This window comes from Cygnus olor, chromosome 3, assembly GCF_009769625.2.
Source record: "Cygnus olor isolate bCygOlo1 chromosome 3, bCygOlo1.pri.v2, whole genome shotgun sequence".
Taxonomy (NCBI): domain Eukaryota; kingdom Metazoa; phylum Chordata; class Aves; order Anseriformes; family Anatidae; genus Cygnus; species Cygnus olor.
The window spans coordinates 58517599-58530339 of NC_049171.1; the positions used below are offsets into that span (position 1 = coordinate 58517599).

At 37.4% G+C, this 12741-nt stretch overlaps 1 protein-coding gene across 11 annotated transcripts in view; it reads left to right on the forward strand.

Annotated features, from left to right (window-relative positions):
* Nucleotides 1-12741, forward strand: part of L3MBTL3 (L3MBTL histone methyl-lysine binding protein 3) — an 87857-nt gene that overhangs the window by 43849 nt on the left and 31267 nt on the right. For all 11 annotated transcript variants that reach the window (XM_040552371.1, XM_040552363.1, XM_040552362.1 and 8 more), the window contains 3 exons: nt 7584-7660; nt 9920-10005; nt 12308-12418. In XM_040552371.1, the coding sequence (XP_040408305.1) occupies nt 7584-7660; nt 9920-10005; nt 12308-12418 (274 nt within the window). The remainder of the gene's footprint in view (nt 1-7583; nt 7661-9919; nt 10006-12307; nt 12419-12741) is intronic.

Sequence of the window (12741 nt, forward strand, 5' to 3'; positions counted from 1 at the left end):
AGGTTTTTATTTACACTTGCATGGTCTTGTGGTAGGTCATCTAGAGCAAAGTAGTGTATCTTACATTCTTTTAAGAGTAAATTACTACAGAACAGGTAGATCATTGTAAGGCTGCATCTTGGCTTCTGCAGTGGCAATTTAATGGTATAACTTGTAAAAATGAATGAAGAAAGCTTTTTTAATCTGTACTTGATGACAACTTGGGTACTGTGTCAGTGAGAATGATGTGAAACTGTTCTCTAACTTCAAAACTTTGTGAGTCTGTCTCTTGAAATAATAATTGTATGGGCTACATGACAAATAAGCTGTAGGAGAATTAAGTTATTAAAACAGCAGAGAGCAGGCATTTCAGGGAAGTCAAGAACTGAGTAACAAGATGATAGACCATACCACTCAAAGACTGGAAAGATTAGTGATTATCTCCATAACAAAGTAACAGAGTGCATAAATTTCCTCTACAAAGTAGCAGGAGACTGGGGAGTGGTAATAGGTGTTCTGAATTTCCAGATATGTCAGTGCTCATGGATACCAGTTATGCCATTAATCAACATTTGGGCAAGGCTTTTAAGGCAAATGAACTCAATGTAATATAACACAGTTTGTTCAGAGGTAGCATAGGTATCTATAAAGCATTGCAGACATTGCATACACTGAATTTCAGGCACAGTAATATTCTTATGTCAGCAGGCCTCCCTCTTTGTGTTGTTGTAACTGAGAACAGAAGTGAATAGAGGAGGAATGAAAGAAAATATTATGAAAGAATAGTGAATGAAAATAGCATTGGAATATCTGACCGAATGAGAACCTGTAAATGCATCCTGAATGCATCCCACTTGTATTTTGAATCTTAGATACCAGGTTTATAGAGGCCTTAAAATATCTTGGGTGCGTAAACTTCACATCTACCAATTGGTGTCTCTAACTAAAAATGGAAGGTCATGTTGGGATTACCCAGAATGGAGGGCCTCACAATCTTCCTGCACCTGCATGTAAATTTCTATCTCAGAATTTTAATGATTTCAGTGAGGAAAAATTATATATGTCATGTAGTTGAGGATTTTCAAACAAGTACCTTTCTTTTCTGGATTATTTTCAAACAAGCTCCTTTCTTTCCTATATACTTTCTGCAGGTTAGTTTGGGTAAATTGAACTTTTTCATTAACTATACAAATTCTTTCCTTCTCTTGAATAAGTGAAAAAACTTGGTTGCTTAAGTTTACTAGATTTCAGGAAACAGAAATATATTACCATGGCCTAAGCTTTTTAGACTTGAGGCTTTCAGCCTGAAGATAGTTTGCCTGAATTTTCCCTGAACATTAGAAAACACGTTAATGGTTGAGAATAAATACCCTACCTAGAACTAGCCATTGTTACAGCTCTTTAATGTATTGTGGTGATACTTCCAGGGTATTAAAAATTGCATTAAATTGTCTTTTCACAGGGGATTTTAAAGGGAAGAATAGTGAACAAAATGGACAGATTTAAGCCTTACATTCAGGAAGGAGAATTTGGGTCTGTCTGTATTCCATAAGTCTTCTGGATCTTTCTATCTGTGCTATCTTTTTTGATGAAACAAATAATGCTTCTTTGACAGCCAAATACATTCACTCCAAGGGGAGTTTCCAAATGCTCTTAAGGTTGGACTAAATCTGGAAGTAGCATTTGGATATCTACCCAAAGTAGTCTTTCGTTATCTCTATGAATTAATTGTAGGTCCTCGCTGGCTTTCAGTCCTCATTCTCTAACATCTCTGTTTACATGCAGATACGAAGCGTAAGCTTCCTTATACTTTGGTGACAAAACCTGAAGCAGTCAGAGCTTTAGCAGGGGGAGAAGCTGTACTAGCTTGTTGCTGCTGGCCCTCAGGAGAGATTGAGCAGTGGCAGTGCTGAGCATGCTGCCGCCCATTCTTGCAGAGTCAGAGGGCTCTGGCTGCCCTAATACGCTGCCTGGTCTGAGCATTCTCTGCAGAAGAAGCACTTTGGGTCAGCTTTTGGGATCAGCTTACCAGGCGTGTGGGAAAATATGGCATCCCGTGCTTCACTCACTGTTCTCTTCCATCTGTTTTTCCCTCAGGAAGTTTTGAATCACATTTAATTATCTGAATCATTGTCTTATCTGGGTGAGTTTTGGAACAGGCTGGATTTTGGTGCAAGACTAAATAAGTGGCCAGTTCAGCTCTCCACCAACATCTGCAACTTTGCTAATAGTAAAGTCCTTAAAAGTTGTGCTCTGCTTGTCTTTTTTGAGATAATTAACTTTGCCGCACTCTTTCTTTGAAATCTTTTTGATGGGGTTATAATAAACCAAAAAGAAGATAAAACAGTCTTAAAGAATTGTGAGTTATACTACATGCTTTTAACTATTTAAATGGATAATGTGTGATTCTAGAGCTGTAAAATTTTTTGCAAATCACATGCAGCTGTCTTATCATCAGTTTTTCAATGGATAACATGATAATGTGGCTTGGTAGACCACCTCCGTATGTATGCAATAACCTCATGGTTCACATTTTGAGAAGTCCTGACCTAAAATGATACCTGCTTTATACTTGTTAATGATGAAGTATTCTCACTTATGCACTAGATGGGGCTGCAGGATGATTTCTGCATTTTTCTTTTTTTCTTTCTTTTTCTTTTTTTTTTTTTTTTTTTTTCCTACATAGTTAGATGGACTGAAATCTCATAGTCAAGAAGTTGTATAAGTAACGTTCCTTAAGTAATGTTCCGGAGGGCATAATATTATTTATGCGTGTAATGCATGTGTGTATGAATGTTATTTGGTAGATAACATTTCCATTACAGATTCTATCTATGTTTAATAAAGTGAAAATCAAAATACCAAAAGATTTGTTTCACCAAAAGGGAAAATCAGAAATTATTTCAAAACAGAAAATGGGTATAACACATACAGCTTGTTTTAAAGAAAATGCTGATTACTATATAAGAGTTCCATTCAAATCTTCAGGTGGAGACCCACGTGGGAAAAAGTTTTCCTAAAAGTATTGAATATTCTTCTTTTTAACAGCCAGCATTATCATCTGTCTCTCTTGATCTGAATTTAATGATCTGTATTTATGAAACAGGTTTCTGGGGAAAAGTAACAGGACAGCTGAAAGTGAGCAATAGAGAAACACTAATTCTTCTTCCATAGCTGAGTCTATCGTCCGGAGGTGCTCTCCTGCCGTGAGTTAGGGATCGTACCACTGCAGACACGTTCCTTTTGTGTAGAGGGCTGAACACGCCAGGGGGTCACAGTCAAACTGTCCTCAGCTGTTTTATTGTGGGAAGCTGTGAACGGCAGAGCTGCTTCCTGTCTTTTCACATCATGTAGCTCTTTTCTGTGTTGACCTCTTTTGTAGGATGCAGTTAGGCCGTCCATAACCTAGCCGAGTTGCTGTCTGTTCTGTGTGAACCCTGTGTGGTTCAGCTGGCTCTCTGCTGCTTTTGGCTCCTCTTCAGTTGCTGGATTAGCTTCATTTCCAGTATAGATAATAGATGTCTTCTGTCTGCATGCTCCCACAAGACAGAAGGAATTGGTTGTTAGTGGTATAAATTGTGTGAACTTTATAATCTTGCTCTGTGAATTGAATGTGCCTGTGTCACAACTCCGCTGCTGCAGTCCAGGCAGAGGTGGCTGCGGCGGTGCAAAGTTCTGCAGCTCCTGCCAGTGGTGGCAGCCTTCTGGGTCTAGTGGGCAGTCAGAATTCAGGGATCATCAAGCGTGTGAACTGGGTGTTCTGTGATCTGTTTTGGAGTAAAGGAGCTAAAAATCTGTGGGACGCTGCAAATTGATTGTGAAAAGTCAGAATAGTCTTGGGCGTTCCAGCTGACAAGTCATGGGCTTAGGCTGACAGACTGTAGCTGCTCTTCCAAACTAGATACATATGTCCATGAAATAACACACGTTAAAGCATGATAGCTTTGCTTTAAATTGTGTGTGATTTTTACTGATCTCTAGTTTGTATTGTTAAATGGACTGTTAGAAGCTGAAAGGCTGTGTGAAATCAGTATGCAAAGATGGGCTGTATGAACTGTTTTTGCTGGAACAGTGCCACTGTGTTTTTTTTTCATGAGGCCACCTTGGTTACAGAAGCTTCTTATAGGCTCATCTGTAATGACCGTGTTTTCTGGTAAAGCAAATCAAAATGTTACAGATACTTTATAACACTATTTTGCTGTGCTCTTCTGTCTGGCATTCATTGCTACACATTCTGTGTTAACTCCTATTGCTGCACTGTCAGAGCATCTTCCCGTAGTTCATCTTCCATTGTGACAGACCTTCTTCAGTCTTCAAGGCAAGAAGTGTGTGAAGTGGCATTTGCTATGCAGAATTTTGTAAACATGTGTGTTCAAACTGTATGCTTGAAGAAGCAAAACAGAAGAAATGCATTCAGGAAGTCCTGACAAGTGTTTTTACACATTTAATCCATTGCTGTAAGCAAATGCTGGTAACACCATAGTGGCTTGTGAGCTTTGGTCTTGATCCCAAGTTTAACTCTGGAGACTTTGAAAGTAATTTGTGGACTTTACTCCAAAACATTTCATAAAGTAATACAGGTACACCCTTCCAGTGTGGAAGGATGCCCTGTCTGGGTAAATACTTCCATGAAATAGTCTCATTTTAAGAAAGATAGAATAGAGAAATGCTGTCCCCCTTGCTCTTTGGCCTCTCTTCACAGTTACTGTAAAGAGAAGGGAAGAAGAAAGAGGGAACATGAAGCATTCACTTCTTTTTCTGATTTGTTCAGGGCAAAGCATTTCTAGAAGTCAGAGTGAGTGCTGAGTTTCAACAATGCAAAATAATCATAAAAGTCCTTTTCATGCCTTTTATTAATGGTACTTTCTGTTATTTAGAAAGTATTTGGTGCAATACTATAAATACTATATAGATACAGTATAGCTTTGTATATTGTAGAAGGACAAAAGGCTGGTATTCTTGATGTGTGTTGAATCCTTGGCTATTGTCAGAGCCATCACAGAGTCTATCAAAGGCAGGTTTTATCTGCTGGAAGGTGATTTGTTTGGCGTTATTACAAAGAAATATGAGCACAACAGTTTCAAACATAAAGCCACAAGATAGCTGTAGTAGGTTGGCTAATATTTTTCAGCATTAGTATACTCCTTTTAGGTACAAGGCTAGAGGAGTGCTTGTTGTAAGACTGGTTTTGAGACACAGCTTGCATTTCTGTTGTTGAAATACATCTGTATTGAATTTTAGACATTGTTGTGTAAAATTGCTTTTCAGATTTTTATTTAAAAGTTTAACATTTTGTGTATTCTAAATACGGCGTGCTCCTTCATTTTTCTTTTATGCAGCACAGGCTCAAAATTACAACATGATAATTGCCCAGGGTTCATTCTGCAGTCTTTTCTGTGCTGCTTCCTTCTGCAGTCCTTACAACACACTTGTGTTCAAGGTCTGCAGAACTATCATTTTGACCTATGCGTAAAGACATGAGGGTTCTTGCTAATTTACCTTCATCATCGTTTTGTTTCATACAGTTCTTTGTACTCTCTTGGATATTACAGATTATTAATATGCAGTGTTTTTAAAAATATCAATTAGCTATTAGCTAATTAGCTCCCTGCTAATGGAGGGAGAGAACGACATATGAAGTTCCAGCCAATACTTTCAAGGTAGATACAGACAGTGATTCAGTTACAACAGTTAGTGAGAACAGACCCACTGTTCATGTATTTTGCATTAGTAGCTCCTGGGCTGGAGGGAAAAAGGCAAGAATATCTGTTAATCTCCAGTCTAGTGGTTGAAACATTGATTTCAGAGAGATTAAATAGAAACTGAATCACAATGACTGTTGCAATATTTTATGCAAAGATCATCGTATATACTAAGTAGATGCCTTCATGCATGGATGCTCTCTGCATGGCTTTTCTCAGTAAATATTTGCTTTGCAAAGTACTTGCAATGCAGCATTCCTTCAGTAGCAGGGAGAGACGATGTTTCTATTTACACTGCTTAAGCCCAGTCTAAAGCCTGTTTCTTGAGCCCACCTTTGGGGAATGAGGAATGAAATCCTTAACTACTTTAACTTCCATAGACAAGCATGCAGGGTGGTGCAGCTACCTCTCCATTTGGCTGTGTTGTGTGCAATGTCCATCATGATATGTTGTATGGCGCCTTGGTCTCCTGGGCAGGTCACAGCATCACTGCTCAGAACAAGGTTTGATGGCCCTAGAGTGAGTTGAGACTCAGGGCTTGCAGCCACTGTGAGATGGAAATGCTTCCAGGATTCCCTAAAAGAGGACAGGCACGTTTCTAGGAGTATATAGCGTCAGCTACAGAAGCTGACCTTTAGGGTTAGGCAATAGTGGAAGTCAGGCAATAGTGGAAGTTACACTTACGTAGTGGATACAGTGCTCTGTAATATTGGATATTATGGTAGTCTTCCTCACTGTGTTTGCTGCTTGAACCCATTTCTTGAGCATGCTTAGACCATCTCTTTCTTTCTTGTTATTCCAATTTAACCATGCGTACTAAGCTAAGTCATTTACACATCCAAAGACATGTGCATACCATGAGTTCCTCACCTATTCTTTGCAGCACATCCTCCAGGCCTAAATTATTATCTTGCCCCCCTCCCCCATCCTGGGATACAATTCTGGATGGTCTTACAGATAAGGCTGACTAATTAGTGAATAACATAGCATCAGACATACAAAGTTTCTAGTCTTCCTCCTATCTAATTAAACACAGTAAAATATTGCAAATTTGGTTCTATTCTATCAGGGAGAGAACTTCTGACTCGGTATCACCAGCACATCAGCTGTAGTTCGCCCTGCCTGTTAGTCTTCTGTGGTTCTTGTGTTGCACCATAGGCAATGGCACTTGTGCAAAATTTGATGCACATAACAGAAAATACAGGAATTTGTTAGTCTCTTGAGTGAAAGAATTTGATCAGCCTTCTTAGGGCAATTTACAGTCTTGGTTCACTGATTAGTCCTGGATTCTTTCAGGCAGTTTGAGGTCTAAAATGGTATTTTATTCTCTTTTGCTGACAGTTTCTCACAGACTTCTACTTTTCTTGTGTGCTGCTGGGTTGTAATAACATGCTCATAGCTCCATTTAAACCACTTAGAATCTCCTATTGAATTTTTGCTTACTATTGTAAGTCTATTGCAGTTGTGCATGATTTTCAAATCTGCTTCCAGGTGAACTCAGATCATTAATCAAGGTCTTTAAACTTTTGGTTCACAGTTTGGGTCTTGGCATTGCAAAACCCCACCTATCTGATAGTTTAGAGTGTTCTTGTAACCAAGCAACATGTTTCTACCAAGAGTCTGAATTTTTCAGGTCTAGCATTATAGCTTCCCAATAGAGGTCTACCACTGACTTAGTAGACTTGTTTTATTGATCTTTCAGTGAAATTTTAAATAAAGCCTTATGCTTGTTTAGGTGGTAACAAAGTCAGTGTTAAATGTGTTCATGTCTTCACTGTTAGCAGTTTAAGTGTAAGTTGAATATGTCATAAGTTATTTAGAATTTGTTAATTCTTTTTAGTATATATTGTTTTATAAGCATAACAGGATGTCTGAAGAACTGTGTTATTTTTTCTCCCCCAGGTGTGAGGCAGCTAGCCCTCATATTCATCCTGTTGGATGGTGTAAAGAGCATAAAAGAACTCTCATCACCCCGCCAGGTTTGTATCATACTACACATCTGAAGGATTTAAGGAAGTTATAGCCACCTAGGAGAATTATGTCTTACAATAAGCCTATTGCTACCTCTCCTGAATTTTTCTTTCTGTAATTAAGAATTGGTATTGCTAGTTTAGTTTATACAGGACGTAATTTATTCAGAGGTACAATATAATTTTGTTATTAAGTATGCACATGTATGTTGCTTTAATAGAGAAATCTATCCAAGAAAGATACTCATTGAAATCTGAACAACTTTGTATTTTTGGCTGAATGTATTCACTTATTGTAATGCTTACATTGTGAGAATTCTAGGTGTGTGAGATTGTTGTGTATGAAAAACAACTTAATGTGAACTAAATATGTATGATAATGCATGGATGAGAAGATTGCCTTGTCTGATCAAGGAGTCAAACTTTTAAGGGCTCTTTGGAAGAGAGGAAAACAGTGAGAGAGTTCTGAGGAATGAAAGTATACTAATTGCTACTAAATACAAGAAAATGCCTGTTTTTCAGGGCTGTTGCATGTAGCTGATTTAACTAAATGCTCTCCCTGCCATGGGAAAATGAAGATGGTTATGTGGGAAGTAGTACAGACCACAGCATTATAAAAATATCTGCTATCCAATTTATATCTCTTTAGCCTGTGGTGCCTCTACAGCTTTCAGACATAAAGGACTTTAAAAAGCAATATAACCAGCTGATAGCCTAGTACCTGGAACCTGGGAATGTGATACAGCACCCGTCCCACCTGACAGTGGTTAGGCTAGCTGTCATAGCACTGCTGTAGCAATTGTGTGTCGGTCAAATCAGAACATTTGTATGCTGAAGTTTACACCATTTTGTCCCCAAACAGCTTGATAAGATTTAATTAAGGTTTAAGATGTAGGCCAACACTCATACCAAAAATTTTGTATGCTTTCTGTTTTTTTTTTCTAGATTAATTTTTAGCTAGATCTGTTTCCCGACTGAATCACTCTATGATCACTCAAATAAAACTATCACAGTGAGCTGGAAGGATTGGTTGGGAAATAGAACCGTTTCTCTTAGAAATGGTGACTTATGCTGGCTTAGATACTTCTGAAATTATAAATAGCTGTTTTATTTATTCTCTTGTTATTTTTCTTATCTAATTGGAGTAGGTTAGTCAGAAAAAATAGTGTTTTGTTGAAATAAAAAAAAGCATTGACTTGATGAAAGATGGGCAACCTGAAGTTCATATTCAAAGTCTTCAGTATTTTCATGCTGCTGATATCAACGAAGAAATTCAGAGAACAATCCATCTTTCAACTCTGTAAGAAGCCTTTTTATTCTGCAAAATGGAAGTTGGTCAACTGTACGGTTGGACCAAGTAGTTCAACAGCTTGCTGATGAAGTTGAAGACTTAGGGGAAGAAAGCTGTGCATTCTGGATCTGTAGCAGAAACTGACATCCATGGTCTGACAACATGGAAAATTTTAATTGGTTAAAATAAGCTTTGAGAGAAATTCTAATGCCCAGCAATCTCAGAAAGTCATAAGCAGTCTGTCTGTCAGAAGGTTAATTACAGCCTATTATTCAGCAAAATCCCTTTTAAAGCAAATGAGAATTGGTTTTGTTCTGTTCCAGATGATAAATCAGAATGTTTAAACTTCACATTAAACTTCTAGTGCAGATTAAAAGTGAAGGACAGGCACTGCCTGTTCTGTGAAAGGAAAGCTGTCTGTGTGTTACTCGTATAAAGTGTTTGTAAACATGACATTTTCTGAGAAGGGCAACATTTTCTTTGATGCCTGTAAATTGTTATTATAGTAAATGTCCCAGCTATTTTTTTAGAAATTTGGTTAAAACAAAATTGCTAAAAGCATAGCAAGTAGTCAGATGTGCTCTAATGTGTGTACAAAGCCATCACTGACTAGATTGTGTTTGCCACTAAATTATTATTTGTAAAACACAGGATTAGGGTTATAATACTTGAATAAGTTTCTTGGATAAGGTGGCCAGATTTTATCAGTCCACGTTACTCATATTCTCAAATCCAAAGCAATTGTGATTGTTCTTTCTGCTAGCTACTCAGTACTGTATAGGAGAAGATGGTGGTTTTTTAAATGTCTGTGGTGTATGCATCAGAGACAGTTTGGAATAGCCTTTCTTATAATTATTTTATGAATCTGAAGCATAAGTCAAAACAGTATTTTAAAAGTAAGTGTTAGGCATTCTGTACATTATGCATTATTTTTTACAAGGCAAAGTTTTATTTTGCTAATGTTTCTTTTGTGCCAGACTATCCACATGCAAAGCATTTTTCTTGGGAGAAGTATTTGGAGGAAACCAGTTCATTACCTGCACCTGCAAGGGCTTTTAAAGTGGTGAGAAAATACTTAAATTTTTCTCATGCTTTTAAGTGCATATGGTTAATTAAAGAAGAGAATACGTATATGATGTTTTTATGTTAATTAGTTGCATTATAGGAGGTTTATTTCTATGCAAGCTCACTGAAATCAGATAATTATTATTAATAATTACTATTAGTTTATTATTTTAATTGTTATAAATGGAATTAAATGCTACAAAATACTACTAATTCAACTGTAATTTGCAATGGGAAATTACTGTCTAGCTATTAATCAGTTAGCTACTGAGTCATCATATTGTATCTTGAACATACATATTTATATCGCTACATTTTAAGTGGTGTAATACAGTGAGAACATAAAAATGACTGTAGGAGGTCAGGCTGGTTGGCCATCTAGTCCATTCTCTGCCACAGTAGCCACAGGGCAGTTTATTACGTTTATTAGACTTCTTCTGTGAGCTTGTGAACGGGGCATATGGTCAGCATGCAGATACAGCTCCCAAGCTTAACTATGATTTTTGTGAAGTCTGTTCTTTTACTTCAGGTTAGTATTTGCTAGTTTCTTTCAGTGACACCTATCTTCCCTGTCAGTAGTGAGCTCTTAGTATTTTCAGTGAGGATGCGGAAGGCATCACTGATAGGAGACAGCATCAGGTAGTTGGTAGCCCCTAGCCCCTTGCTTCAGAGCACTCAGAAGTTGGTTTCCCTGAGCTTTGTTTCAGATTAGACACAAATTCTGAATAACACTTTGCTAAGGACTGAAGTAGCAACAGCAGGAAAAGTGGTGCTTATAGCAGTTCCAGGGGTCAGTAGCTCACCAAAAATTATTTTTTTTGTGCAGTTTGTCCCTGGACATCCTTTCTTCTTATTAATGTGTCTCAATACTACATTCTCAGCAAGAATTAAGGAAGTATTTGATTATATCTGAGAGGAATAGTCCTTGGCAAAACAATGGAAGGCTGTGACCTTGAGTACATCAAGCTAAAAGCAAATCTGTTAATTTTCTTTCCAAGCACACATATTTTAACTTCTCCCTTTGCCATTCAGGGAATTGCCACCCCACAGGGCTCAAGGATGGGAATGCCTCACTAGCTGGCCCAAAGATTCCTCCATGCAGCAGGATCCAGCTGGCTGTGCCTGCACTGGGAAACTAAGCAGGGACATGACACAGGCGTGCAGGGATTGGTAGCATTTAATTGGGAGAGTGCTAGCTGGTATGGCTCAAAACTAATCCAGAAACTGTACTAACAGTGACTGCGTATGGTTTAGGGGATTAGCATGGTTCCAGGACCAGCCACAGAAAATAGTTCAGATGAGGCTATCCATCTGGCTTTGAGGATGGAGAGGAAGGAGATCTTGACAGTATGGGCATCAGCTGTACTCTGCCTTTTGGTTCCAGAGACAGAGGAAATCCCTTCTCTGCTTTCTGTACTAATATAAATACAAATTATGATAAAAGTAAGAAAGCAGATTTAATGGGAATAGAATGGTAATTGCCTTGGAATTTGGATGAAGTCTGCGACAGTCACCATATTTTGTACTGTATTATGGGACAAAACAGTTCCTGTGCTTCAGCTATGAAAAAAGCATTGATTTTCTGGAATGTCATGATAGAAAGTCTTAGAGGGACAGAGATATTATTTTCCTGGGAATCTAAAATAAAAACCTTAATATGTCTTGTACATATATTCCTTTAAAACAGAAATAAATTTTGCTTTAGATTTCATAGCTGTATATAAGAAAGATAAAATGTGATGCTCCTAGCATAGCCAACTATTTTGACAAAATAGTATTATGAAATGGGTATTTGGCCCTGTTTGTTCTGAGTGAATGTTTACTGTCATACTATGGATTACTTATGTTTCCACTAGGAGACTGAAAAAGGGCATGTGATCCATGACAAGAAACACACACTAAAAAGAAAAACATGTTTCCTGTAGACAATTACATAGAAGTTTCAGTCTGCTGTTATGTAAGGTTTCATGCAATACTGCACTGAAACTGATGGGAAAAGACCAAAATCTCTGGAATAATTTTTCTGGAGAGTTTAAGGAAAACAAACAAACTGGTTTAAAATAAAGAGCCCTAGTTGCTTGCATGGAAGGTTTGAGTGGAGAATCTGGTATCCTGAAGTAGTTATTTGCTTTTCTAGTTTAATAAAATTGGTTTGAATTATCATTTTATATTTGGATTTGTTGGAGAAGGGCAGATTTGAGAAAGTGAATGCAGGAAGTTTTCTATGGATTTTACATACTATACAATTGTATGAGGGTGTTGAGTTTTTTCTTCTGTTTCACTTTTTTTTTTTTTTCTAGAAACCTTCTCATGGCTTTCAGAAAAATATGAAACTTGAAGTGGTTGACAAGAGAAATCCAGTATTTATCAGAGTAGCAACTATTGTAGATACTGATGACTATAGAATAAAAGTAAGTTTCTCTGTCTTACTATACCATCCTGCTTGAGTTTCTGATGAGTACTTAGAAAAAAACAAATTCCTATAGTTGTAAAATTAAGCAAAAGAGTGATTTAGTTGTGTCCTTCTAAGCTTTTGCTCATTGTTTTCACTGATTAATATGCATATAACTCCTTTGGAAGAGATTGTTCTGTTATCCTCTAAGTTGCATTTGCTGACATAGGTAATAAGAGAGAAGAAATGAATATGTTGGGAAATTGTTTTGGGAATAGTTAATATAAAATAGTTGTGTATTTTATTGAGAGAAATGATGATTTAATAATCAAATGTTGAAGG